At 43.6% G+C, this 27,025-nt stretch overlaps 1 protein-coding gene across 2 annotated transcripts; it reads right to left on the bottom strand.

Moving 5' to 3' along the window:
* Positions 1–12,677: 12,677 nt before the first annotated feature.
* LOC100476462 (beta-defensin 119) lies at positions 12,678–24,937 on the bottom strand. Of its 2 annotated transcripts, none has more exons than XM_011223745.2 (2): positions 24,713–24,937; positions 12,678–12,933 (listed from the first exon to the last, which is right to left on the bottom strand). In XM_011223745.2, exons 1-2 carry the CDS (start codon positions 24,768–24,770, stop codon positions 12,740–12,742), a joined length of 252 nt encoding a protein of 83 aa, XP_011222047.1. In that variant the 5' UTR covers positions 24,771–24,937; the 3' UTR covers positions 12,678–12,739. The 2 variants fall into 2 exon arrangements, with proteins under 2 accessions (XP_011222047.1, XP_019654199.1); XM_019798640.1 differs by lacking the exon at positions 12,678–12,933 and adding an exon at positions 23,327–23,575.
* Positions 24,938–27,025: the final 2,088 nt, after the last annotated feature.

Genomic DNA, 27,025 nt, shown 5'->3' with positions numbered 1-27,025 from the left:
CCTATTACAAATTATCTCTCCCAAATTCTGCAGCAAGCCAGCTCTGTTATCTTGAGCAAGTCACTTCCCCTGATGGGCACATATGTAAGTGAGGAATTTTGACTTAGCCTGTGTTTGTTACCTTTTATTTCCACCAGCCTTCACTGAGAATATGCTTTTTGCCTTGGGGGGGGTTCAAAAATGAGAGACACAGTCCTTATTCTCAGCAATCTCACAGTCCAGCATGGGGAGACAGACAAGTAAATAGTTCAAATGCGGGCTTAGGCTAGTGTGAGCAGAGAAGGCAGGAGTCTGATGAGAGGCCTGAGGAAGCCAGGGAAGATGGCCTGGTATGCAAGCCCTCCTTTTCCATGTCTCCAGTCACTTCCTTTTTTTTTTTTTTTAAGATTTTATTAATTTAACAGAGAGGACAGCCAGCGAGAGAGGGAACACAAGCAGGGGGAGTGGGAGAGGAAGAAGCAGGCTCCCGGTGGAGAAGCCTGATGTGGGGCTCGATCCCAGAACGCCGGGATCACACCCTGAGCCGAAGGCAGACGCTTAACGACTGTGCCACCCAGGCGCCCCTCCAGTCACTTCCTAAAAGCTTGTGACTTACAATCTTCTGCATGCTCTCCCAGTGCCTGTAACAGATGCTCATTCAGTGCACCAGCCAACAGACTGATGTTCTGCATGGATTAAGTTTTACATATCTGCCCCTATCTGTCCAGTTCAGTGCCCCATCCTTCTGCCCCCACCCCAGAGAGGCCAATAAAACTCTAGATCAGATCTGAACTGCACCAAGTGTTCTGGACTCCTGGATCCACTGCCTCCTACTTCCCAAGGACCATGAGACTCCTGCTCCTGGCTTTTGCTAACCTTATGTTCCCACTACAAGTGATCCCAGGTCATCAGAACCCAGGAAGTTTGCAAAAATGGAGGTAAGATGGGCTCTGGCCCATGGAATGTCCAACATGGTACTGTACCCCCCAACCTGGGCAGTTCCATGGCCCCCACATTGGGCTCATGTCCCTAGCAGGGCTAGAACCTAAAGGTAGAACAAGGTGTTCTCAACAGACAGGGGCAACCACAACCACCAGAGTTGTCTTGGGTTCCATATTCCAAGTTGCCGCCTAAGGAACCAGACGAGAGCCTGGCACACACCAGTTCTCTTTCCAGTTAGTGCCAGCTCGAAAATGACTCCAAAGCCCTCTTTCCTATGGTTTTTTGGCCCTAAAAGCCCTTGAGATGGCTTTAAATGAGGCCTTTTCTTTTTTTTCCCCCTCATATTCTGGAATTTGGCAAACAAGTCAGAAAATATCTGCAGAGCTGTTATGTGAAAAATAGAACTGACTTTCCTTCTCCCTTCGACAGTGAAAGTTAAGGCTTTTAGTAATCACTGCTTTTTAAAGTCTACTTAAAATCATGACCAGAACTTTGCGATTGCTACTGAAGAGGGCTTGATGTTCCTTATTCAAAGTACCCTGCTTTCTCCTTTGTTATTTATCTCTCAAGGTACGTTTCAATGTATGCACAGAACCACATAAAAAGGAATCTAAATATTTCTGTCTTATAAAAAAAAAAGTAAACATACTGTGTACAGTATAATGATTCAACAATTCTATACATTGTTCAGTGCTCATCATGATAAGTGTACTATTAATCCCCTACACCTATTTCACCCATCCCCCTCTCCCTCTCCCCTCTGGTAACCAACAAACCATCAGTTTCTTCTCTATAGTTAAAGAGTCCATTTTTTGTTTGCCTCCTTTTCCTTTGTCTGTTCATTTGTTTTGTTTCTTAAATTCCACATATAAATGAAATCGTATGGTATTTCCCTTTCTCTGACTTATTTCACTTAGCATTATTATAATTGAATAAAAAAAGAAATTAAAAAAAGAAAGAAGTAAGCATACTATATCCAAGGCTATGCAACGTTCTTTTGTTCACTTAATAGTTTTTTGGGATTATCTTTCTTTTTTTTTTTTAAGATTTTTTTATTATTTATTTATTTGATAGAGATAGAGACAGCCAGCGAGAGAGGGAACACAGGCAGGGGGAGTGGGNTAAGATTTTTTTATTATTTATTTATTTGATAGAGATAGAGACAGCCAGCGAGAGAGGGAACACAGGCAGGGGGAGTGGGAGAGGAAGGAAGCAGGCTCATAGCAGAGGAGCCTGATGTGGGGCTCGATCCCATAACACCGGGATCACACCCTGAGCTGAAGGCAGACGTTTAACCACTGTGCCACCCAGGCGCCCCTGGGATTATCTTTCTATATGAACACAAAGATCTACCTCATTTGTTGTAAAGTTGTGAAATCCCATGGTAAGATAAGCCATAATTTAGGTAGTCATTTGAGAATTTTGTAATTTTATAACAACACATCAGTGATCATACTTGTATAAATATCTTTACATATTTGGACAAGGATTTATATAGAATAGATTCCTGGGTGTCAAATGGCCAGGTAAAAGGTCAGTGTAAAATATTTTATTCCATGAATTCCTCCCTTAATACCTCTTAGGTCACTGCCTGTAAAAATTGCTAGCTATCAGGGTTTGATTAATTCTCCAGCTGCAATTCCAGACACAATCAGGACAATTCCATATGGTCCACATGGAACCAATTGTGTCTGCTCTGAGTTTGGTGAGGGTAGTGAGACTAGGAAAGAAACAGATGTGAAAGATTTGATAAAAAGCAATCCATGAATCATGGAAACTCAGAGAATGTGGGGAGTGAAGGAAATATTACATGTTCTGGGATTTTAAGTCTGAGGGTTCTGGTAAGAGATATAAACTTGAAGCCATCCCCTTGAAGGAATAGTTGAGATGATGAAAGAAGCTTAAAGTCTTCATGTTTTATCTTGGACAACTCCTAAGTTTAAGCAACAAGAATGAAAATCAGTGGCATTTATACAAGCAGGAAAATCTCCCCAGCTCTCACCAGCAGTGCACCAGGCCATATCACCATAATTCCTCCAACACTCACATTATTTTTATCAGTCTCATGGGTATAAAGTAATATCACACCATTGTTTTAATTTGCATTTCTCTTATCCTGTGATCAAAATACATGAATGGCTTCCTTTCAGTGACCTGCAAGACCCTCTGTGATCTCAACCTCCATTATATTTCTCCAATTACTCTCTGTCTAACTTATTCTGTAGACAGCATCACTACCATATGGTTTTCCCAGAACTGCAGGATAGACCCTGCCTCTGGGCCTTTGTTCTTGCTGCTTCCCCTGCGTGGTACACCATTCCGACAGTTAGTCTCAAAGCTCCCTCTTTCATATCCTCTCCATGAAGTCTTTCACTACTTCCCTTCCAGTCACACACTTCCTGCACACCCCTCCCTGCTTCACCACTCTCCATAATGCTTATCATCTCTATTTAACTATAGCTAAAGAAAGAAAGTATCACTTTCTTCTCTTACTGTCTTACTTATTGTCTCCTGAAAAGACTGACATCTCCATGACAGCAGGACTTTTAGTTTATTTTGTTAATGGATGTATCCTCTTGTACCTTGAACTGTGTCTGTATGTAGTCAAAACTTAAACATTTGTTGAATGAATGAATAAGTGACTCTTTCCACTTCTGTTAATTGCCTATTCATAGCATTTGCCCATTATTTCTTCCCAGCAGGTGATGCTTTCTTGTTGATCTGCAGGAATTCTTTATCTTTGATATCTTTGATCTGATAAAGTCAGCTTTAGTCACTGGGTAGATTATCCCCCAAACTGTCATCTACCTATGACCTTTGCCCATGATATGTCATTCATTGAACAGAAACACTTAATTCTGGTGTAATCAAATTCAACAATTTTTTGGCCTTGTGGGTTATGCTTGGTGATTTTATTAAAGAAGTTTTCCTGTTCTTATGTCTCAAAGAGAATTTCTGACCTTATTTTCTTTTCCTTAATTTTTTTATTTAAATTCAATTTAATTAATATATGCTGTATTTTTGTTTCAGGGCTAGAATTTTGTGATTCATCAGTTGCGTATAATACCCAGTGCTCATGACATCAAGTGTCCTCCTTAATGCCCATCACCCAATTACCCCATCCACCCACCCACATCCCCTCCAGCATCCCTCAGTTTGTTTCCTATAGGTAAGAGTCTCTTGGGATGCCTGGGTGGCTCAGTCACTTAAGTTTCTGCCTTCAGCTCAGGTCATGATCCCAAGGGTCCTGGGATCAAGTCCCACATCGGTCTCCTTGCTCATTGGGGAGCCTGCTTCTCCCTCTGCTTGCTGCTCCCCTTGCTTGTGTTCTTTCTCTCTCTCTTTCTGACAAATAAAGAAATAAATAAAATCTTTTTTTAAAAAGTCTCTTGTAGTTTGCCTCCCTCTCTGTTTTCATCTTATTTTATTTTTCCTTCCCTCTCCCTATGTTCATCTGTTGTTTCTTAAATTCCACATATGAGTGAAATTATACAGTATTTATCTTTCTCTGACTGATTTATTGCGCTTAGCATAATACTCTCTAGTTCCATTCACATTGCTGCAAATGGCAAGATTTCATTCTTTTCAATGGCTGAGTAATATTCCATTGTTTATATATACCACATCTTCTTTATCCACTCACCTGTTGATGGACATCTGGGCTCTTTCCATAGTTTGGCTATTGTGGACATTGCTGCTATAAACATTGGGGTACAGGTGCCCCTTCAAATCACTATGTGTGTGTCCTTTGGATAAATACCTAGTAGTGCAATTGCTGGGTCACAGGGTAGCTCCATTTTTAACTTCCTGAGGAACCCCATACTGTTTTCCAGAGTGGCTGTACCAGTTTGCATTCCCACCAACAGTATAAGAGGGTTCCCCCCTCTCCCCATCCTCACCAACATCTGTCATTTCCTGAGTTGTTAATTTTAGCTATTCTGACCAGTGTGAGAATTTGTGGTTTTGGTTTGTATTTCCCTGATGCCAAGTGATGCTGAGCTCTGACACTACTTTCTAATAGCTTTTTTGCTATGTCTTTCACATTCTGATCTTCAAGACACAAGATGAAATGTGCAAATTCACTTTTTATTTTTCTCATGGAGTGAGCCAGTTTTCCCAGCACTGTTATGCTGAATAATCTATGCTTTCTCCATTGAGCCATGGTCTCATTGTTACCACATACTAAGTTCCCCATGTAAGCATGGATCTATTTCAGCTGCCAATTCTGTTCTATTGGTCTATTCGTTCTTTTGACAATACTGTATTTTTTGTAATACCATAGCTTTCTAGTTTGTCAGTGACTAGAAGGGCAAACTTTTGTCCCACTTTTTATTTTTTTAAGTAATCTTAGCTATTGGTGGCCTTTATTCTTCATTATAAATCTTGAAGTAAAATAATCAAGTCTCCCAAAACTCCCACTGGGATTTTGATTAGGAATGCATTAAATTTGTGGATTAATCTAGGGGCAAGTGAATCTTTATGATAATTAAGTCATTCCATCCAAGATCACATCTGCTGTTTGAGTTTCAAAATATATCCCATAGAGGTCTTGAGTATTCTTCATTTAAAACAAGATATTTCGTAGCTATGCTATATATTTATTATACTTTTTAGTTAGTTATTGTTGGTGTAGAGAAGTGCTGTTGATTCTTGTAAATCAATATGCCCATTAATTTAAGTTTGTTGATTCTTTTTTTATATTATAATCATGACTGCTAGAATGAATGACAATCTTATCCCTTTCCTTCCAATCCTTATACTTTTGTTTTGGTTTTGATTGTTTTTTTTTTCCTTTAAGCACTGACCAGGTCTACCACTATTATTTTAAACAATAGCAATAATAGTATGTTTGTTTTGCTTTTTTTTTAAAAGATTTTATTTACTTATTTGACAGAGAGAGATAGCCAGCGAGAGAGGGAACACAAGCAAGGGGAGTGGGAGAGGAAGAAGCAGGCTCCCAGCAGAGGAGCCTGACATGGGGCTCGATCCCAGGACCCCGGGATCACGCCCTGAGCTGAAGGCAGGTGTTTAACGACTGAGCCACCCAGGCGCCCCTGTTTTCCTAACCTCAACAGGAATGAATTTCTCCATGAGATAATGTTAGCTCTAGAATTTGATATATAACCTTCACCAAATCAAAGAAATTCCCTCTATTCCCACTTAGCCTGGAGTTTTCATTATAAGTAAGCGCTGAACTCTATCAAATCATTTTTCTGCATCAAAAAAGAGTAGTTCTATTACTTATCTCTTTAATTCTATACAGGTAGCAAGTTTCATTGATAAATTGATAGATTTTTCTAAGTTGGATGATATTTTGAGCTGGAGTTATATCCTATTAATTTATTTTAATAATAATTTTTTATTACGTTATGTTAGTCACCATACAGTACATCCTTAGTTTTTGATGATGTATTTTACTACACTACTGAGTTCAGTTGGCTAATACTTTAATTAGGATATTATGAGTCTCTATTTGTAAACAAAATGGACCTATAATTCTTTTTCGCCTCTGTTTTCTGGAACATCTTATATGACATAATACTTGGATTGATCTTCTGTGAAATGAGGAGAACTTCCCTTTAAAATCAGGATAGCAGTGTAATTCACAATAGCCAAATGGTAGAAGCAACCAGAGTGCCCACTGACAGATGAACGGACAAACAAAATGTGGTGTGCACCTGCAATGGAATCATACTAGCCTAAAAAAGGAAGGACGTTCTCACACAGGCTACGGTGAGGGTGAGCACTACAGTTGTAGTGCTAAGGGAGATAGCCGGTCACAAGAGGACAGATACCGTACGCATCCTCTCGTATGAGGTACTTACAGTAATCAGATACAGAGAGACGGAAAGTAGCATGGTGGTTTTCAGGGGAGGTGGGAAGGTCACTTATTATCGGGTACAGAGTTTCAGTGTTGCAGTAAAGAGTTCTGGGGAGAGATGGTGGGGATGGTAACACAGCAACATGAATGTGTGTAATGCCCCTGAACTATACACCCAAAAAGGGTTAAGATGGTACATTTTATGCTATATGTATTCTACCAACATTTTAAAAATCGTGGGGCTGAGGCTTTGGGGAAGAAGAGATTTCTCACTGCTATGTCATTTTCTGAACACTCATTGATCTATTCAAGTTTATATGTCCTTCCTGTGCCATTCCTGTAATATTTTTCAGGATTTACCCATTGCATCTGGGTTTTCGATTTTATTGGCGTGCAGTTGTTGATAATTCTTTTCTGTCATTTTGAATGTGGTGTATCTGTTTTGATGTCACCATTTCAGTATAGCTGTCATTGTTGATGTCTTCTTTTTTTTCCTTAATCAGTCTCTCCAGAAGTTTTCTGATCTCATTTCTTCTGACTTCATTATTTTTGGCTTTCTTTTACTATTTTTCTAATCTAAGTTTTATTTTTTTACCATCTTATTTAATTTCTAAATACTGAAAATTTTCATTCTCATACGGCATTTGGTTGGAAAGCATAAAATGTACAAACATGAAGCAGTATTGAATTAAGTTAATACACTATTGAATATTAAACACATGAAATTCACCAAGGTTTTTTTTATGGCCTGAAACTTTGTTCCAAAAACTGTAAGCCTTGAAGCAGCAGCGCTGGAATCACCTAAAGGATTGTTAGCAAAGCAGAAACTCAGACCCCGCCCCATCAACTGAATCAGAATCTATGTTAACAAGGAACACCTACACTATTCTAAGTACCTAGTAACCTCCTGCTTCTTAATGAGAATGCAGGCACATGGGTATTCATTTTATTCTTACTAGTATCTTTTATATATTCATTTGAATATATAGTTAAAGTAATTAACCACATGGGGTATGACCATCCAAATAACTCATTATGTGATGGCTTCACACAGGCCCAGGTAGTAAAAAGCTCCAATTCCTTGTGACTAGCAAGTTTCTTTATGTGGATGGCTTCACACAGGCCCAGGTAGTAAAAAGCTCCAATTCCTTGTGACTAGCAAGTTTCTTTTCATTTATGGTAAGATTGCTCTCACTTTCCGAAAAGTTTAAAAATGGGCGCGTAAGAGGTTGGGAAAAGATACTTTTAGAAACATGATATTTGCCAGGCCTCAGCTGGGAGTCTTAAAGCCAGAATCTAATTATGACCCATGATGTTGTTAAGGGATACCAGATACAGTGCAGTCATGCCTGCAAAACTGAGAGCATCAGCAGCCTAAAATAATGGTCTCTCCTCTTGTTATTTAGCCTGTGGTGGGGGGGGGGGGAAATGCTGGCACAAAACCGGATACTGCAGCAATCCTGCAGAGTTGACAAAGATAAAAACAGTAAGTCAACATTATCAAGTATGCTGTGTTCCAGACCGGAAAGTTCCTATCACTTCTCCCACACCCATACCTAATTTTCAAACAGTTATTATTGATATCCTGGTAACAAGTCTTACTATACCTAGCTTTGAAATAAGCACCGAGAATAAAGAAGATGAAAAGTCTGACTCGAAACTGGAAACGTAGATCTTTCTCTGAGGGGTCCATCAAAGCTCATGACTTCCTCTTGGCTGTCACTCAGCCCCGCCCTCAGAGGGATGGACTAAGTCGTATCAATAAAGCACTAAAAATACCACAGTGAGGGGCGCCTGGGTGGCTCCGTTGTTAAGTGTCTGCCTTTGGCTCAGTGATCCCGGCGTTCTGGGATCGAGGCCCACATCGGGCTCCTCCGCTGGGAGCCTGCTTCTTCCTTTCCCACTCCCCCTGCCTGTGTTCCCTCTCTCGCTGCCTGTCTCTCTCTGTCAAATAAATAAATAAAATCTTTAAAAAAAAAAAAAAACCACAGTGAGCCACCCTCCATCAATGTGTAATTCTAGATAAAAACAGCTGTGTAAATAAGTCTGAAAATTTTCAATACTCCCAACAATAAACTCCTCAGGGCTTTCCCCAAAATTTCACATTATTTGCACAAGTTTTAACCCATATTTAGTGTCCCTTGTTTGCTGGTGACCTATGCACAGCTTTCATTGCTTAGTCAAGTATTCCAACCCTGATCTTCCATCGACCTGTCTTCTCCACAAGTGCTGTGGTAATACTACAGGCATCCCGTGTGCTCATCCTGCCTCTGATGGCAGCATCAAAATTCCCAATCCTTGCGTTTGTACAACTTCTAGGACACTAAAGCCTTTCTTTACAACAGCAGACGCCTCAGGTGAAAGCATCCATTTTGCTACTCACTAACTTTGGCCCTAAAGCCCCATATTACCACTCATTGTAGGAAAATGCCTGGCCCAAGTGTAAGATGTGAGGACTCCTTTTTGTTCCAATTGCTTCGCGGTTGGAATAGAAGCTGTTGAAAGGCTGGTTGCATAAGCCCATGTCCTGATGAGTCCCTTTGTCTGCTTGCCTATTGAGAGCTTTATTTATCTCCCTCTGATGGCATAAAAATTATCTACACACCCTGTCCCCTTTCACAGAGGCCCACCCACCTAACCACCACACACCTCATTTTTACCTACCTTCTAATCTTGTTCTTTCTAAGACACCGACTAGCCCACCCGTCAACCCGCTATCACTGTCCATGAATCACTGTGGATCCATACTTGGACCATCCCTCCTTCTACGGAACGGATTTCCCTTCCTCATTGTTGAATTTCAGGGCCACTTCTAAATCAGGCTATAAAGCATCACTTCTGGCAGTGCCAGCACATGGTGTAAGCCACTCCACAAACCTGGCTTTCCTTTTCTTCCTTTGCTATCTAAACACAGGAATTCTCTGTGACACCATTAGTGTGTGATGAAGGAGAGCCAGTAAAAACCAGGCATCTGGGCCGCCTGCTCCTGCAGTTTATTTATGCCTTCCAGATCCACTGAGTATCTGCTTCGAATACACCGTTTCCACCCCGCACTGGACTGCTCCTTCACAAGGGTCAGGTGATACCGATGTGATGGTGGGAAACTCAAATCTTGTGAATTTATTTTTTCAAATTACTCTTGAAATGATTGTTTCTAATAATTCTGATACTTGAAGTCCTTAAAGTCTGGATCTCTGGTTTGTGGTTTCTGCCGGCCTTAATTTAAGATGCTCTTTTTCCTTGTGGTTTTTGTGATTTGGGGCTCTGAGCTGTGCATTTTCCTTGGAACTTCATCCGAGTAAATTAGTTGAATCATGCTCCTTCATTTGCTTCTGTCACACATCTTTGCCACTATTACTTTGGGACAACTTTGAGCTAAATCATCAGCTTGTTTTTTTTTTCCCCAGACCATCCATATACAAAGAGACTATGTGAGAGGGGCACCTGGCTGGCTCAGTCAGAAGAGTGTGAGACTCTTGATCTTGGGGTCATGAGTTTGAGCCCCACATTGGGTGTAGAAATTACTTAAATAAATTTTTTTATAGATTTTATTTATTTATTTGCCAGAGAGAGAGAGAGAGAATGCAAGCAGGAGGAACAGCAGGCAGAGGGAGAAGCAGTCTCCCCACCGAGCAAGGAGCCCAATGTGGGACTTGATCCCAGGATGCTGGGATCATGACCTGAGCGGAAAGCAGGTGCTTAACCTACTGAGCCACCCAGGAGCTCCATCTCTCTCTTTTTAAAAAAAAATTTGTTGGGACGCCTGGGTAGCTCAGTCGGTTAAGCATCTGGCTTTTGCTCAGGCCATGATCTCAGGGTGCTGGGATCGAGCCGCAGCATCAGGCTCCCTGCTCCCTCCCCACCCTAACTCTCCCTCTGCCTGCTGCTCTCCCTGACTTGTGTGCTCACTCTCTTGTGCTCTCTCACATGCGCTTGTGCTCTCTCTCTCAAATAAATAAATAAAATCATTGTTTAAAAAAGAATATTAAAAAGAGAGAGACTGTGTGAAAGCCAGCTTGAAGTTGTAAATTCTCAGCAGAGATTTTTTTCTGTATACTGAGTACCAAGGTTCAAGACCAGACAATTTTCCTTGAAAAATGCCTAGTGAAGGAGGATGAATATTGTTTCTGTTTTATCCTTACACAGCATGTGTAACACTTCCAGGACTGAGATTTGTGTAGGAGTCTCCTGTGAGACTCCCATATTTTCAGACCCTAGGCACTGTCTCCTCTCCCCTGCCTACGCCTGACCCTGGCCAAAGCCACAGAAACCAAAGCTCAAGCCGACCTGACTCAGCAAATGCTTTCAAGACAAAAGCAGTCTCAGTTACTGCCTTCAGAAAAGCGCCTGGCTTCACTCGACCTTAATATGTTTTACTTTTTTTGAAAGTCAAGGATGCTTAAGAAGGTTTTTTTTTATATTTTAAATAAATGATTTTTTATATTCTCAATGGGAGGGTTCATCTGGGTTCTTAGACCATGACTCTGCCAGAAGCAGAGGTCCAAACCACCAATTTTGTCCAGATCATAAGGTTTGTTGTTACGACAGTCTGGGCAACAGCACAGAAGCAAGGAAGAGAAGAGAAGTGTCAAAGGAGGAGCCTGACATTTGATGTCTGAAGCCAAATGCTGAAATGATTGTTTTCTTAAATACAAGAGAGCCAAGCTGGTCACGCATATGCTCATTAAACAGAACAAAGTGCGGAACTTACGCAGCATTTGGGGGAAGGATCCTGGGGCAGTGGTGTTGGTTACAGATCTGGAGAGGCGTGGATGACAACTGAGAAGTGTAGACCGTGGAGTGAATCCAGCACGGACTGTCTGACCTTCACAGCATAATGCTGTCACTGATGATTTGGCTTCCAGAGGTGTGTTCACCAAAGCAAGTTGTCACTGATGGATGAGAAAGGTTTCAAACCTCTCAAGGTGTTTACGCGTTGATGTGGCTATAGAACTGTCAGCCTTATCCTAGGGGTGTGGAGGGTTTTGATTCTCACAAGAGAAGAGAGACTCCAGAGGAATGCAATGAGGCAAAGTGCAGCAGAGAAACTCCAAAAGGTAATGGAGGAGGAATAGCCCAGAAGTTAGGAGGAAAACAAAGAAAGAATGAACCAAGGTCAGGTTTCTAGGGAGACAATGAACTCTGGTTGGAGATGCTACTGAGAGGCAGAGTGAGATGCAAGTTGAGCAACACCCATGAACCTTTCAAAAAGGAGGTGCGCCAGTGAGCTTGGCCGGAGCCTGTTCAATGGAACAATAAGCACAAAAGCAAATTGTGCCGAGTTGAGGAGAGGCAGAGGATGGAGAAAGATAATCAGCAAATGTAGCTACTCTCCTTTTGACAGATTCTGGAACTGAAGGTGGAGAAAGAAATATTAGTGGAGGTAAGACATAGAAAGTAAAATTAGAATTTGACCTTAAAATCTAGTGCTGGTGGTAATTGGGGGCACAAGCCTCCTAGATTTTCTGGAATTGAAAGTCCTTAACAACCATGGAAAAGAACAGCAGCATCTAATGTTCAAATTCCTTCCTCAATAATCATTAAGCAGACTTCCAGCCTCACAACATTGAAAACTTGACAGGACATCTTATGCACCTTACAATAGCTGGTTACGAAGTTCTTTCATAAACTAAGACATATTTGTCTACAAGACCACCACCCACTGCCCTGCGCATCCATCCCACTAGCTCTGGTCCCCCTCTGAGCCCGACATAGCACAGATGAAGTCCTGGTTCTGCCCAAACACTTCAACTCTCCCTTAGTCGTCTTAAGACATTCCCTCCCCATCTTCCATGGTTTGTCTAGATTCTTCTTGTCCCTACAGTTTTCTAGCCTTTTCTCCCACAGGGCTGGATCAAGAATGGGACAGATATCTCACCACGCAAAACCCAGTCTCTCACCATGATCTCCAATGGATGAAAGACAGACAAGGGTGGCAGGTGCATGAATTTTAATAAGGGGTCTTGACAGCAGGTTGACCATGGTGGTCACCAGCACTCAAGATATTTTTGGCCAGCGGTTCTGTTGACTCCAGTCATTTTTCTCCTCTCTGACAGAAATACTTATCTTCATGTAGGACTGGAGGCAGCATGACTGATAATTTAGGCAGTAGAGGTAGGGCTGTTCAGTCTTTCTGCAAGAAGATCTGCAGATGCCCGTGTTTCCCATGCATCGAAGGGTGTGATGTCTGCCTAGCCAAAACAAACACACAAATAAAATACCGAGAGTTAATTTCCACTGAACAGTGACATGGATCTGAGGAGTCAGGGAGCGTCGTCAAAACCTAAAGGGGTAAAATAGTACTGAGATCCCGCTGCACACCTGTTAGGATGACCAAAATCCGGAGCACTTGACAACACCAAGTGCTGGCAAGGATGTGGAGCAGCAGGAACTCTCCTACACTGCTGATGGCGACGAGAACGGAGACAGCCGCTTGGGAAGACGGGTTGTCAGTTTCTTACAAAACTAAACATACGCTTACCACACAATCCAGCCATTGTGCTTCTGGAAAACTTACGTCTACACAAAACCTGCGCATGAACTGCTTCACGCAGGCAGCTAGAAAATAAAGTTCCAGAGAAACAAATGCTGTTTCAGAAGGGTAATGGAATGCCAGCGCATCTAAAGGGTAGAGTAGCCGATGCCCTCCTGTAAGAACCACTGTGGTGCTCACAGCTGGTGGAACAGCTTATGCCATATCGCAGCTGGCGATGGCTCCGTTTCCCAGGAAGTAGGCGTGACTTCAGTTTATCATCTCAGCAGGCAGTTGGATCAGTTTCATTTAGCTCCCTGTGGACCAGTAATCGATAAATAACTGGGTGCTTCTTTGGGGATTAATATTTATTGACTTATACCAACTGCCGCCAATAAAGCAGTCTTCACCGTGAAAAAAAATCTGCACGTGGTGTTTATAGTAGCTTTATTCGTGACTGCCAAAATTTGTAAGCAACCAAGATGCCCTTCGTAGGTGAGTGGATAAATAAACTGGCACGTCCAGACAAGAGAATAATGATCAGTGCTAAAAAGAAATGAGCTGTTAAGTCAGGAACAGACACGGAGGAATCTTAAATGCATATTACTGAGTGAGAGAAGCCAATCTGAGAGGGCTCACGTTACTGTATGATTTCAACTATATGACATTTTGGAAAAGGCAAAACTATGGGGACAATAAAAAGATCAGTGTTGCCAGGGGTTGGGGTAGGAGACATGAATAGGCAGAGCACAGAGTATTTGATGGGCGGTGAAATTAATCTATATGATCCTCTAATGATCCATTCATGTCATTACACCTTTGTCCAAACCCAGAGAATGTACAACACCAAGAGTGAACCCTAGGGTAAAATGTGGACTTTGGGTGATAATGATGGGTCAGTGTGGGTCCATCAGTTGTAACACATGCACCACTGCGTGGGGGCTGTTGATAATAAGGAAGACTATGCATGAGTAGGGGCAGAGGGTGTGTGGAACTTCTCTGTACCTTCTTCTCGATTTTGCTGTGAACCTAAAACCAGTCTAAAAACATAAGTCTTTAAAAAAAAAAAAAGAATCCCTTAAAAAAATAAATAAAGCTGTTACGAACATTCATCTACAAGGTTTTGGAACTAAACTTTCATTTCTCTGGAATAAACGCCCTGGAGGGCATTTGCTGGGTAACATGGTCAGTGCATATTTAGTTTTTTAAAAGAAAACTGCAAAAGTATTTTCCAGAGTTGTACCATTTAACATTCTCACCAGCAATGTGTAAAAGATCCAGTTTCTTGGCATCTTTGCCAGCATTTAGTGCTGCCACTGTGTTTAATCCTAGCTGTCCTACTACTCATGTGGTGAAATATCACGTGGGCTTCAAACACGTATCCTTAATGGCTAATGAGGTTGAACTTCTTTTTGTGTGTCCTCTGTAGTGAAGTGTCTTTCTTCTCGTTTGATTGGTTTTTTTTCTTTTTAAGATTTTATTTATTTATTTGTCGGGGGGAAAGAGAGAGAGAGCACAAGCAGGGGGAGCTGCAGGCAGAGGGAGAAGCAGGATCCTGGCTGAGTCCCTGATGCAGGGCTCGATCCCAGGACCCTGGAATCATGACCTGAGCCAAAGGCAGACACTTAACCGACTGAGCCACCCAGGTGTCCCTAATTTGATTGGTTTTTACTGTTGAGTTTTGAGAGTTGTTTCCATATTCTAGATATAGGTCCTTTGTCGGATATGTGGCTTGCAAATATTTCTCCCAGTCCGCCATGTGTCTTTCCATCTATCCTTTTCACAGGCCTTCTCGCAGAGTGAGCATTTTAAATTTTGATTAAGTCCAACTTATTGATTTTTTTTTCCTTTATGGATTGTGTTTTCATATCTAAGAACTTTTCACCCTAGCCCTAGCTCTGAAAGATTTTTCCTACATTTTTCTCTAGAAGTTTTATACTTTTACATCTTATGTTTAAATCTATGATCCATTTTGAGTTAAATTTCATATAAGATGTGAGCCTTAGATTGAGGTTCTGTTTCCTTCCTTCCTTCCTTCCTTCCTCCCTCCCTCCCTTTCTCTCTGTCATTTTCTTTTTCTTTCTTTCTTTCTTTCTTTCTTTCTTTCTTTCTTTCTCTCTCTCTCTTTCTTTCTTTCTTTCTTTCTGATGTTCAATTGCTCCAGCACTATTTGTTGAAAAAGATATCTTTCTCCCACTAAATTGCTTTTGCACATTTTGAAAAATCCGTTGGTTGTGCACTTGTGGGGCTATTTCTGATTTCCTATTCTGTTCCATTGACCCATATGGCTCCCTCTCCACCAATATCACGCGGTCTTGATTACCTTAGCTATACAAGCCTTGAAATCTGGTAGAATGCTTCCTCTGACTTTATTCTTTTCTTCAAACTTGTTTCAGCTATTCTCATTCCTTTGCAGATTTCTCTACAGGCAAGATATAGACAAAATAATCTTGTCTATATCTACAAAAAATGTTACTGGGATTTTGATAGAAATTATATTAAGAATGTCTATCAATTTGAGGAGAATTGGCATCTTTGCTTGTTGAATCTTTTCTTTTTTAAAGATTTTATTTATTTATTTAAGAGGGCACATGAGAGAGAGCACGAGAGAGAGAGAGAGAGAGAGAGAGAGTTCACAAGCAGGGAGAGGGGCAGAGGGGGAAGCTGACTCCCCACTGAAAAGGGAGCCAGATTCGGGGCTTGATGTGGGGCTTGATCCCAGGACCTTGGGATCATGACCTGAGCCAAAGGCAGATGATTAACCCACTGAGCCACCCAGGCGCCTCCTGCCTGTTGAATCTTACAATCTATAAACATAGTGTGTCTCTTCATTTATTTAAATTTTTGATTTCTTTTATCAACATTCTGTAGTTCTCAGCATACAATTGCTACACATGTTTCATTAGCTATATACCTAAGAATTTTTTATTTTTTGGAGTGATTGTGAATGGTACTGTAGTTTTAATTTCAGTGTTTACACGTTCAATGATAGTATATAGTAATGTAATTAATTTTTTATTTTTATCTTGTATCTTGTATATGGCCTTATTTAATTATTAGTTTTAGTTTTTGTGGGGTTTTTTTGGTAAATTCCTTGGGATTCTCTACAGAAACCATTACGACACCTGCAAGCACAGTTTTATTTCTTCCTTTCTAACTTGTACGCCTCTATTTCTTTCTTGGATGAATCTCAGGAGCATAGCACTGACTAAAAAAGCCAAGCTCAAAAGATGGCATATGATTCCATTTATACAACACTTTTAAAATGATAGAAATTAGAGAGATAAGAAACAGATTAGTGGTTGCCAAAGGTTAAGAATTGTGGCAGGGTGGAGTCAGGAAGAGAGTCTGTCCTGCCGAGAGTCTGCGAGTCTGCCGTGCAGAAGGGGGCGCTTGGAGGGCTCAGTTGGTTAAGCAGCCGACTCTTGGTTTCAGCCCAGGTCATGATCTCATGGGTTGTGGGATCGAGCCCCGCATTGGGTTCCACACTCAACGGAGTAAGGAGGGGGCTGCTTGAAGATTCTTTCCCGCTGCCCCTTCCCACACTGGCTCTCACTCACTCTCTAAAAGAAAGAAAGAAATCTTTTTTTTTTTTTAAGGCGTAGCAGAGGGAAGATCTTTATGCTGATAGAACAGCTCTGTATCTTTTTTTTTTTTTAAAGATTTTATTTATTTATGTGACAGAGATAGAGACAGCCAGCGAGAGAGGGAACACAAGCAGGGGGAGTGGGAGAGGAAGAAGCAGGCTCATAGTGGAAGAGCCTGATGTGGGGGCTCGATCCCATAACGCCGGGATCACGCCCTGAGCCGAAGGCAGACGCTTAACCGCCGTGCCACCCAGGCGCCCCAGAACAGCTCTGTATCTTGATCACACTGGCAGTTACATAACTCAACGCTTGTGATAAAATGTCATAGACGTATGCACACCCATTGCAGCAACATCAGTTTCCTGGTTTGTATGTTCTACTGTAGTTCTGTAAAATATAATCTTTGGGAGGAAACTGCATGAAAGTTACATGGACCTCTCTCTGTACTATCTTTGCAACTTTCTATGAATCAACAAATATTTCAAATTAAAAAGTTAAAATAAAAAAATGATGAGGGTTTGGAGAAAAGGGAACACTTGTGCACTGTTGGTGGGGATATAATGGGTGCAGCCACACCGGAAAACAATATATTCCTCAAAACACTACAAATAGACCAATCATATGATCCAGCAATCCCTCTTCTGGGCACGTATCCAAAGGAAATGAAAACAGGATCTCAAAAAGACAGCTGTCCTCCCACGTCCACTGCAGCATTACTCACAGCAGCAAACATATGGAAACAACCTAAGTGTCCATCAACAGATGAATGGCTAAAGAAGATGTGGCATAAATATATAATGGAATATTACTCAGCCATGAGAAAGAAGGAAATTCTGCCATTTGCAGGAACATGGATGGAACTTGAGGCCATTATATTAAGTGAAATAAGCCAGAGACAAATACTGCATGGTATCACTCATATGCACGATCTTAAAAAAAAAATCTAACTCATAGAAACAGGGAGTGGAGAAGTGGTTTCCTGAAGGTGGGGTGGGGGAAATAGGGAGAGGCTGGTTAAAGAGCACAAACGTTCTGCTATGAGATGAATAAGGTCTGAGGATCTCATGTACAACACGCTGGGCATAGTTGATAACACTCTCTCGTATAATTGACATTTTCTAAGAGAGTACAACTTAAATATTCTCACCAAAAGAAAAAAAAAAGATAAATTTGTGAGGTGATGGATGTGAGGAATTAACTAGATGGGGGGCTATCCTTTCGCAATCAAGTCACCAAGATGTGCAATTTAAATATCTTGTATGTTTATATGCCAATTATATCCCAGTAACGCTAAAATAAATAAGTTAGAACACACGCACACACACATAACCTAAGGAGCTTCGCAGGGGTTAAAAGAACAGGAAATGAAGTCAAGAACCCTCAAGTTCAAATCCCAGCTCCTGCTTTACTTGCTGGGCAACCTTTAACAAATTTCTTTATTTCCCTCTTCTAGACTTTCCTCATCTGCAGAGTGGAGACTGTAACAGTCCCTAACACTTAAAGTTGTGTTAATAGCTTAATAAATGGTGGGGTGCCTGGATGGCATAGTTGGTTAAGTGTCCGACTCTTGGTTTCAGCTCAGGTTGTGATGTCAGGGTGGCGGGATCGAGTCCCACCTCGGGCTCCGTGCTCAACAGGGAGTCTGCTTGAGATTCTCCTCTCCCTCTTCCCCTCCCCCCTGTCCACTCACATGTTCTCTCCCTCTTTCTCTCTCTCAAATAAATAAATAAATCTTAAAAGATAGCTTAATAAATGGAAAGCAAATAGGGACTGGCACATAGCACTAAATAAACGTTAACTAAGTAAATATTGTTTTCGTTATCACATAAAGATCCTTTCTGAAGGACCCATTTCTGCCTGTGTTACAACTATGAACTATTAGTTTGGGAAGATTCCTATGAAATTAGACAGACATTAGTCCCTCAGTAGCCAGAGATTTTTTTTTTTTTTTGAGGCTGTGCACACATGGAAACCAGAGACCCAGTTCCTAGTCTACAGCAAGCATTCAGTAAATGTGAGCCATCAATATTATTATTATTCCGCTTTGGGACTGAGGTCTCCGAAACAGGAATGATTCTTTGACTGGAAGGAAAAATACAAATAACGACCATTCCCATTTGCAAATCACCCACTGAGAGCCATTTGATTTATGTTAACTTGTTAAATGTTTACTATAACCTTCTGAAGTAGATGTCTCTGTTTTTCTTTCCTGCATAATGGAACAGACGCTAAGAGAGACAGTGTTCTGGCAAAGGCCCCGTAACCGTTAGAGGCAGAGCAAGGCCTCAGACTCCACTCACTCTGACTCCAAGCCCGTATTCTCTCTGAGGTACAGCACTGCCTTCTCCACACGCTGTGTGGCTGGGAAAGGCTGGTACCTCCCTGGACAGTAACAGCTGGAGCCATGGCCCTCTTCTGTCATCAATGTCAAGTCCAAACTTCTGAACCTGCCATTCACGAGTTTCTCCTTCATTCCACCAACAGTTACCAGTACCCAGCCTTTACCAGGCCTTAAACTTGGTTGTGGGCACATAGGGTCCTTTGTGTCCAAATGGGCTTAATACAAAGTCTAATTTACACACACACACACACACACACACACACACACACACACACACACACAGATATCCTAAGCCCTTGCATCGAATAAAAAGGATCTACTCCATTAAACTTTGACCAGAGAAGCTTTACAAGGGCAAAACCACACCCTTTCTGTCACATTCTCCAGGGATAATCCTTTTCCATCTTCCCTGAGAAGAAGGGCCATTGTGAGATTAGCATCTGAAAGAGGGGTATACTTAGTGTGTATCTGGGAAGGTGGATCAGGCGGGCTGGGCTGCTTCAGCCTTTCCCCCCTGGAGAGAGGCTGTGGCACCCAAGAAAGGGCTTCAGAGTTTTGTCAGGGGCTTTGCAGCTCCTAACTCCTGGCCTCCCATGTCACTGTATGCCACCACTCACCGTATCACCCACGTCTATATCATATCCCTTCCATGTCCCTTCAGCCCCTTCACCAGGGGCTGTTTACTATTCCCAGCATTGTCTCAAACCTACTTATGAACGTAGGTCACGGTTCCTCCTTGGACCTCAGTTTCCCCGCCTGTGAAATGGGAAGACAAAGGAAAGTTGCCCAGCTCAGAGATTCTCAAAGTTTGAGGGCTATTAGGAATGAAGGAAGTCTGGCAGGGGACTTGGGGGGCTGGAACTTTATCTCCCAAAGGAATACTCTGAGGGAATTTTCAAATTCCACATGCCCAGACCCCAAGTCCAGGGACTCAGACACGGGGTTAAGTGCCTTCTAAAAACTTCACATGGCTCGATGGTGAGTTCCAAGCCTTTTTCTCGCCTCACCATTCTGGCACTCCCAGGGCTGTCTCTGTGTGCACGTGTTAAGCACAGAGGACGTTCTTAATGTTGTGGACCGAGTGCCTTGTAACGAATGAATCTGGTGAGGGCATGATGGCTGCGTGTAGAGACCTTAATGCCAGGCCCCAGTATTGAGGGACCCTTCGACTCTCCCCAGACCACCTTCCACACTATGAAATCTATGTCTCCTGAAAGCAGACTAACTGGTGAATAATGAGAACCAACGTGAGCAAGCCCCCGGAGCTTGTCTGCACCCTTTCGGACACGGCCAGCCTGAGCGCTATGTATCGGATCGCACAGTCCTCCGATCCCTCTAGCCCAGGAAGGACCCCACCCTGATTCCTGGAGCCTGGCATCAGCCAGCATACAGATGTAAATAAGGTGCTGTCTCCCTCGAGGATTTCCATCCAGTATGTGTGTGTTTGGGGGATTGGTGAGAAGAGAGCAGTGAATAAATAATTATATAATAATGCGATATGTGTCATCCCTGCTAATCCTGACACTTTATGAAGCCAACCAGAACTTAGTTGGAACCCCTGCTCTATCTTACTGTTTTGTGACCTTGGCTAATTATACCACCTGTCTAGGTCCCAGTTTCTTCATCGGTGAGATAGGGATGATCAGAGGGTTGTTGTGGGACACCTGGGACGCTCAGTTGGTTAAGCGTCTGCCTTTGGCTCAGGTCATGATCCCAGGGTCCTGGGATCGAGTCCCACATTGGGCTCCTTGCTCAGCAGGGAGCCAGTTTCTTCCTCTGCCTGCCTCTTTCTCTCTCTCTGGCAAATAAATAAATAAAATCTTTTATCTTAAAACAGAGGGTTGTTGTAAGAATTGTGTGACTTCAGGCCCATGAGCACCAAGCACAGTGCCTGACACATAAGGGGTGAAATGGGACTATTATTACAGCTACTAGTATTATAATTATTAAGAAATAGCGAGACAGAGCTTATGGAAGGCTTTCCTGGGTAGGGACATCAACTGCAGTTTGAGGGTGAGAAGGAGTTCATCACAGAGATGAGCCTAGTGTGGGGACGAGGTGGAGGGGAACCATGAACAAAGGCAAGGATGGAGAGGGTTGGTCCAGGAGCAGCTGTCATGGGAGATGAAGCTGGGCCACCAAGGCCTTCAGACTCGACTTTGGGCAGGAAGGAGCGAAAGAAGCCATCTAAGCAGGAGAGTAACATGGCCAGATGACTTTCCTAGAAAGAATCCCTCTGATAATAGACCCCATTGCAAAGAAAATCTGGAGGCAGAGAAACCAGTGAGGAAATATTCTGGATGGTCTCACCAGGGCCTCAGGGCCCAGGTGGCTCTTGTGGGCAGCCTAAGAGTTTCCCCAGATCGCACAGGCGTCGAGAACGTGGAAAGCACAGGTGAAGCAGCCCCTGCCTCTGAAGGGAGCTTGGAGATGGGTCGTGAGCCAAAGCGTGTTCCAAATGCCAGGCACGACCCAACGTGTGTGGGTCCTGGTGCAGCTGTCAGATGTCTGCATATTTAACAGTTCTGAATCAAGCTAACAAGTGGGACAAATAAAATCTACCCCACGGCCCTTTGTGAAATAGCCCTTCATAATGACCTGAAAGAGCAGAATTGAATTTATGATTCTTGGATTCTTCAGAGTTCTGTGCGGTAACAAAACGGCATGAGGGGAACTGGCTAAGGCCACAGCCCAGCTCCCTTCTCCCTCATCCCCAACTCTGCGCTGCACTGTGAGGACTCTCTCACGTAAGACATGGACACTCCAACCTGAACATCCAAGCTGGCCGCCTGCCCCTCAAACAGGAGTGTCCCTGGTACTCCTGCCTAAGGTGAACACATGGTGGGCCCCATCTTCCAGGGGAAAGCCCACATGCTCCCTGGAAGCAGGCCCAAGTGGGGAATTCCAGGCTCCCGCTGCTCAAAGCATGGTCTTGGAAGGAGAGGAGGGCACCATCTCTAAATGGATATATCCCACTTGCCCCCATTGACTCCTAACCCCATGAGGAGGGACTTAATCAGAGGATGCCCGGACTAGGACCAGGATCAGAGGAAGAGGTATCTCTCTTCCCAGAGTCTGAGCAGAAATATTGAATTGAGAACAAATTATCTCCAGGGATCAGAGTGAATCCTTTCTATCCGTCTCTATGTCATGCACCGTGCTTTATAGAACACTCCTGGTGTCTGACCTTACTGCAGAGAACACAGTTCAGGGGTGAACAACCGTGTTGGAAAAAATGGGCCCAGAGAATAGGATTTGAGATAATAAAGCAAGGAAGACACCCAGGTCGTCTAGATTCCTGAGCAGAGTTCTCAAATATGCCGCATGGGTTAGTCTCCTCCCAGGCTAAATTCTTAGTTCAAATGAGACAGACTTCCGTGTCCCTCAGAACCTAACACAGCTGGACTGCACACAGCACATATTCCTTAAATGCTTGAAGAAATCAAAGAGCAATAATAGCGCCAGCTAAGACTCATTAGGGCTCACAATGTACCGGGGACGGTGCGCTCCATTATCCTCTCTCCCGCTTCCCATGATCCTGAGATAGATTCTAGGGTTCCAACCTCACAGCTGGGGAAGCTGAAGTGTGGAGGGGGATATGAGCAGAGTCTGACAGCGGTGAATGGAAGAGCTGGGGTGACTGAATGATTAAATCCATGAAAGAATGGAAGAACTGAAGAGTGAACAATCTCATTTATAAATGGGTAAGTTCACGTGCTTTATCTTTTTTTTAGCACTTGGAAACCTTCTGATCCTTGGGGCTGTGGAGTCTCCAGCATCAAAAGGCATCTCAGCCAACTTCCCTAGAAACCCAAGGATTTGGGCTCTACTCGGTCCCTGCCCACCCCCAGCCTTTTCACCCCCAAGATGGAGCAGTTCTCCCACCCAGCGTTTCTCCCCCTCTCTTGGTGCCAGCTGTGACTTTAAGTCTCTTGGCTTCCCCAGATGTGCTCCTCAACCCACACCAGTAGCCTTGCCTGCAGCTGGTAGATGAGGGACTATCTTCAAGACTGTTAACTATCACCCCGTTGCTGTGGCCACACCCCAGCAATGTCTCTCTGATACCTCTTAACCCCTATCCTGCCATCCCCCCCGCCCCACCCTCAATCCTTTTGGAGCAAGGCTCCTCATGATTGACGGACACGAGGAACAGATTTGTGAGTTTTAATGGAATGTGGGAGTTAAGGAACCTGAAACAAAGCCATTTCTATCCATGCTGTCTATTTATATACCCCTACTGCCAGGTCTGGTCTTATGTTTTACTGCTTTGGGCGTGTGAGGAACGGTCCAGGGCTCCATGCTTTCGACTGTCATTGGCCGGACTGTTAAGAAACGACTAGGGACACAGCACCGTTTACGATTTGCGCAGCGTATGACACTGTCTTCATCACTTTTGCACACCAACCGGCATTTTCCATCCATCCAACACTCTGCTGTTGGGCACAGGAACAACCATTAAGCAGATGTTAGTATCCCTCAAGTGGCGAGACGAGAGAAGGTAGAGGAGGAACAGGGCGAGGGGGAGGGGAGGGGAGACAGTTGAGTAACTAACAGTGAACACAGTCCCAGGAAAGGGAAGAAGTGATCTTGAGAGGGGAGGGAATTGAGACAATTGTTCCAACCTTGGGAACTCTAAGGCTTTTAAGAAAGCCTTTTTCGGACGTCCTACCCTCTGTCTTCCTATCCCCCAACCTGCTACTCCTAACTTTGGAATCAGTTGATGCCAGTGAATATCCCACCTAGTGGAGCTTGGGAATGATGGGAAGGACAATAAACTTTACCTGTAGTATTAGGGGATGGAGGGCTTTCACCCACATTTCAAGAGACTCAGCTCCTAATCAATAGCCTGGTCCCAACTTAAGCTCACCTGGGTCCAGCCACAACCCAATCTCCAATCCTCCTTAACCACATTTACCCAATTCAAACTCAGAACCCAGTCCAATCTTAAGTAGAACTCCCAACCCTACCCAACTCAATGCCCCTTGAGACAGAACTCCAAGTCAAACCCAAATTTAATCAAGTCACCAACCTCAATCCTGAGCGGCAGTCATCAGACATCCTGCACTATTCAGTACCAACTCCCAACTTCAGCCCAAGCTCCAGTCTACCCCCAGCACCATCACCACTCAACCCCAAATCCCCTCCCTTCCCCCAGCCCACCCCAAACCATCAGGAGAGCCCAACACCTTACCTTCAGCTCATCCTAATCTCCCTACCACTCCAACCCCAAGGTCTTTCTCCCCATCACAGCTCACCCTCAACCTCTAATGTTAATGATGCAGAGCCCCCAACAAGTCCCCAATCTGTACCCAACCTGTCACCCCTAAGCCTTCTCCCAAGATCCCACCAGAATACCACCCTGCCCTAAAGTGTCAGGTGCTCCAAAGAGCTACCATCCCACCACCTGGCAAAAAAGAATCAGGGAGAGATGTGGATGCGAGCTGATCATGGGAAAACCTCCCAAAACCCCATCAAATGAGGAAAAGTTTTGTGCTGCCCTCAGTGGAGGGGAGAGGAAAGCAAAAAGTTCATGACCAAGATCCCAGACACTTGAGAGAGACCCAGGTTACCTGAGACCAGTGGTTTCATGGCCAGAAGGATGACAAGGAAGAGGAAAAGAAACTTCATGGCTGGCAGGTCACAGGAGAAGGAGGTGGCCGTGCTGCAGGGGATGAAAATAAAGTTCTCTGCAGCGGGGATGAGCCTCGCTTTTATTGGCAGGGTTGTGGGCAGTGAATTATAGCAGGAGAGAATTTGTATGAGATCAGCCAGGCCGAAGGACAGTGTGTAGCAGATGTCATAGCAAACACAAGATGAGAGTGTGGGACACTTGCCAGCGCCCGTGCCAATAGCGGCTTTCCTTCCTGCTGACGAGACAGATTAAAGCCTGTTGGCCTCTCAAGACCCACCCAAGAATTAAGTAATTAGTACATAAATATATATTGGGGGGCGCCTGGGTGGCTCAGTTGGTTAAGCATCTGCTTTTGGCTCAGGTCTTGATCTTGATCTTGGGGTCCTGGGATCCAGCCCCGTGTCAAGCCCTGAGGTTGGCGGGGCTCCCTGCTCAGCTCTGCCCCTCCCAATCCCCCCACCTCCACTTGTGCTCACTCTCTCTCTCTCATAAATAAATTTTAAAATATTTTTTAAACTACAGAAACATCTATCAAGAAACACCTTTTTTTAAAAAAATGCTTGTTCTCAGCTTTCTAACAGAAGGATACATGGGCTTATCTGTCTGAACTTGAACTTGCCAATCTAGTTCCCAGTTTAGGGCGTTAGCATTTGTTATTTCAAGTTCTTCCTGCAGACCTTCCATGGCTGGCTCCTGTTTATCGTTCAGTCTTATCTCGAATGTTACCTCCTGCACAGGCTTTTCTTGGTCACCCTGGATAAGGGTACTCCGGCCTGCAGTCACTCTGTGTCATTATAACTCGATTCACGACCTGCATAGATTTATCTGTTCTTTTCAATTGTATTTTACATGGTTAATCTTTGTGTCTCCACTAGACTGTCAGAAATCCGCCTTGTAACCCACTGCCCATAACATCACCTGAATTAGGATATTAACTCAACTGTTTCAACAGATATTCTCCCCAAACAAGGATTCCAAAATATAGACATGAATTTCTTTCTTATGGAAAAATCTGGTCAAGCAGTTAAGTGTGGCAGCTTCCTGACTCCGCAGGAAGCGAGAGTCCCCCTGGCTTGACGCTCTGCCGTCCTCCACGGGCCAGAGAGGAGAAAGAAGGAAGTGAAGCGCGCGCCTTTCCCTTTTAGGGGCCGCTCGGAATCTGCACACACGTCTTCCACTCCAGTCCATTGGCCAGAACTTACTCAGGTGGCCACACCTAGCTGCAGGGTGGGCTGGAAAGTTTTCTTATTCTGGGCAACCATGGTTAGCTAAGATTCAGGGGTAGTCTTAAGTCTAAGAAGAAGGGAAGGACGGATATTGGGGAAGAGCTTGCGACCGCTGACGCCCCCAGCACGTCGCAGGTACTTAGTAAACACCTGCGGTCGGAATAAATGACATCCATTGAGAAAGTGACCTGTGAGAAGTGATCTAAGGGGGGAGTAACCCAAGTCCTTCCGGAGTGTAGAGAAAGCACGTGGCTGTGTCCCTTCAGTCCAGCATCTCAAGAAGCTGACCTAAGGACTGGGCTTCGGGCAGCACTTCAAAGGCTATAAAAGGAGAAGGCAGAAGAGAATTCTAGAATCCTAGAAGACCAGGATTGGAGCATGGGCTTTGATTTCACACAGATTTGGATTTGCGGGTTGGCCCTGACACTTGATACCTGTTGACCCTGAGCGAGGTGAATTTCCTGAGCATCTTACAGTAAAATACAGATCAGAACTCCCCCTGACTTAATTAAATGGGAGCGATAACTTACTAAATTGCTTAGCAAAGTCCCTGACACCTAGTAGGTGCTAAATAACTATTCACCATTGTTATTGTTGTTTTTCATTATCATTATCATCATCCTCACATTTATCTTCTTTATTACCCTCGGAAGGGCAATCATAAACCTCTAACTCAGTCTGACAGAACTGAGGCGCAGTCAGGTGACATGAACTGGTGAAGGGCTTCCCAGACAGGGAGAAGGATGGATGACAGAAAGGCCCATTTCCACAGAGGAAGGTCAGGAGAAGGGTCGGCAAACAGCGGTGGTTGGGAATGTTTGAGACAGGAGGGGAGACCCCGAGGGACATGGGGCAGCCACAACATCCTCCCCAGCCCCGGGCTCAGGGCTGGGAAAGCCATCCTGTGAGCAAGGGGGAATAGAGAGATCGTTTAGAGAGGACTGTAGGGGCACGGTCAGATTTTTTTTTTATTTTTTAGCCTAGAAAAATCACTCTGGCAGCCCATATTGAAGATAATTGCCAGG

The sequence above is a fragment of the Ailuropoda melanoleuca genome, chromosome 13, assembly GCF_002007445.2.
Source record: "Ailuropoda melanoleuca isolate Jingjing chromosome 13, ASM200744v2, whole genome shotgun sequence".
NCBI classification, from domain to species: domain Eukaryota; kingdom Metazoa; phylum Chordata; class Mammalia; order Carnivora; family Ursidae; genus Ailuropoda; species Ailuropoda melanoleuca.
This window is presented reverse-complemented; position numbering and strand designations above follow the sequence as displayed.

What these genes read in the sequence shown, in the direction of transcription:
- LOC100476462 (XM_019798640.1), bottom strand. Translation starts at nt 24,770, where the DNA reads ATGAAGTTTCTTTTCCTCTTCCTTGTCATCCTTCTGGCCATGAAACCA. An exon ending in CATGAAACCACTGGTCTCAG is followed by an intron (nt 23,576 to 24,712) that starts GTAACCTGGGTC and finishes TGTGCCCAACAG; the next exon opens with CAGAGTGTTGGATGGATGGA.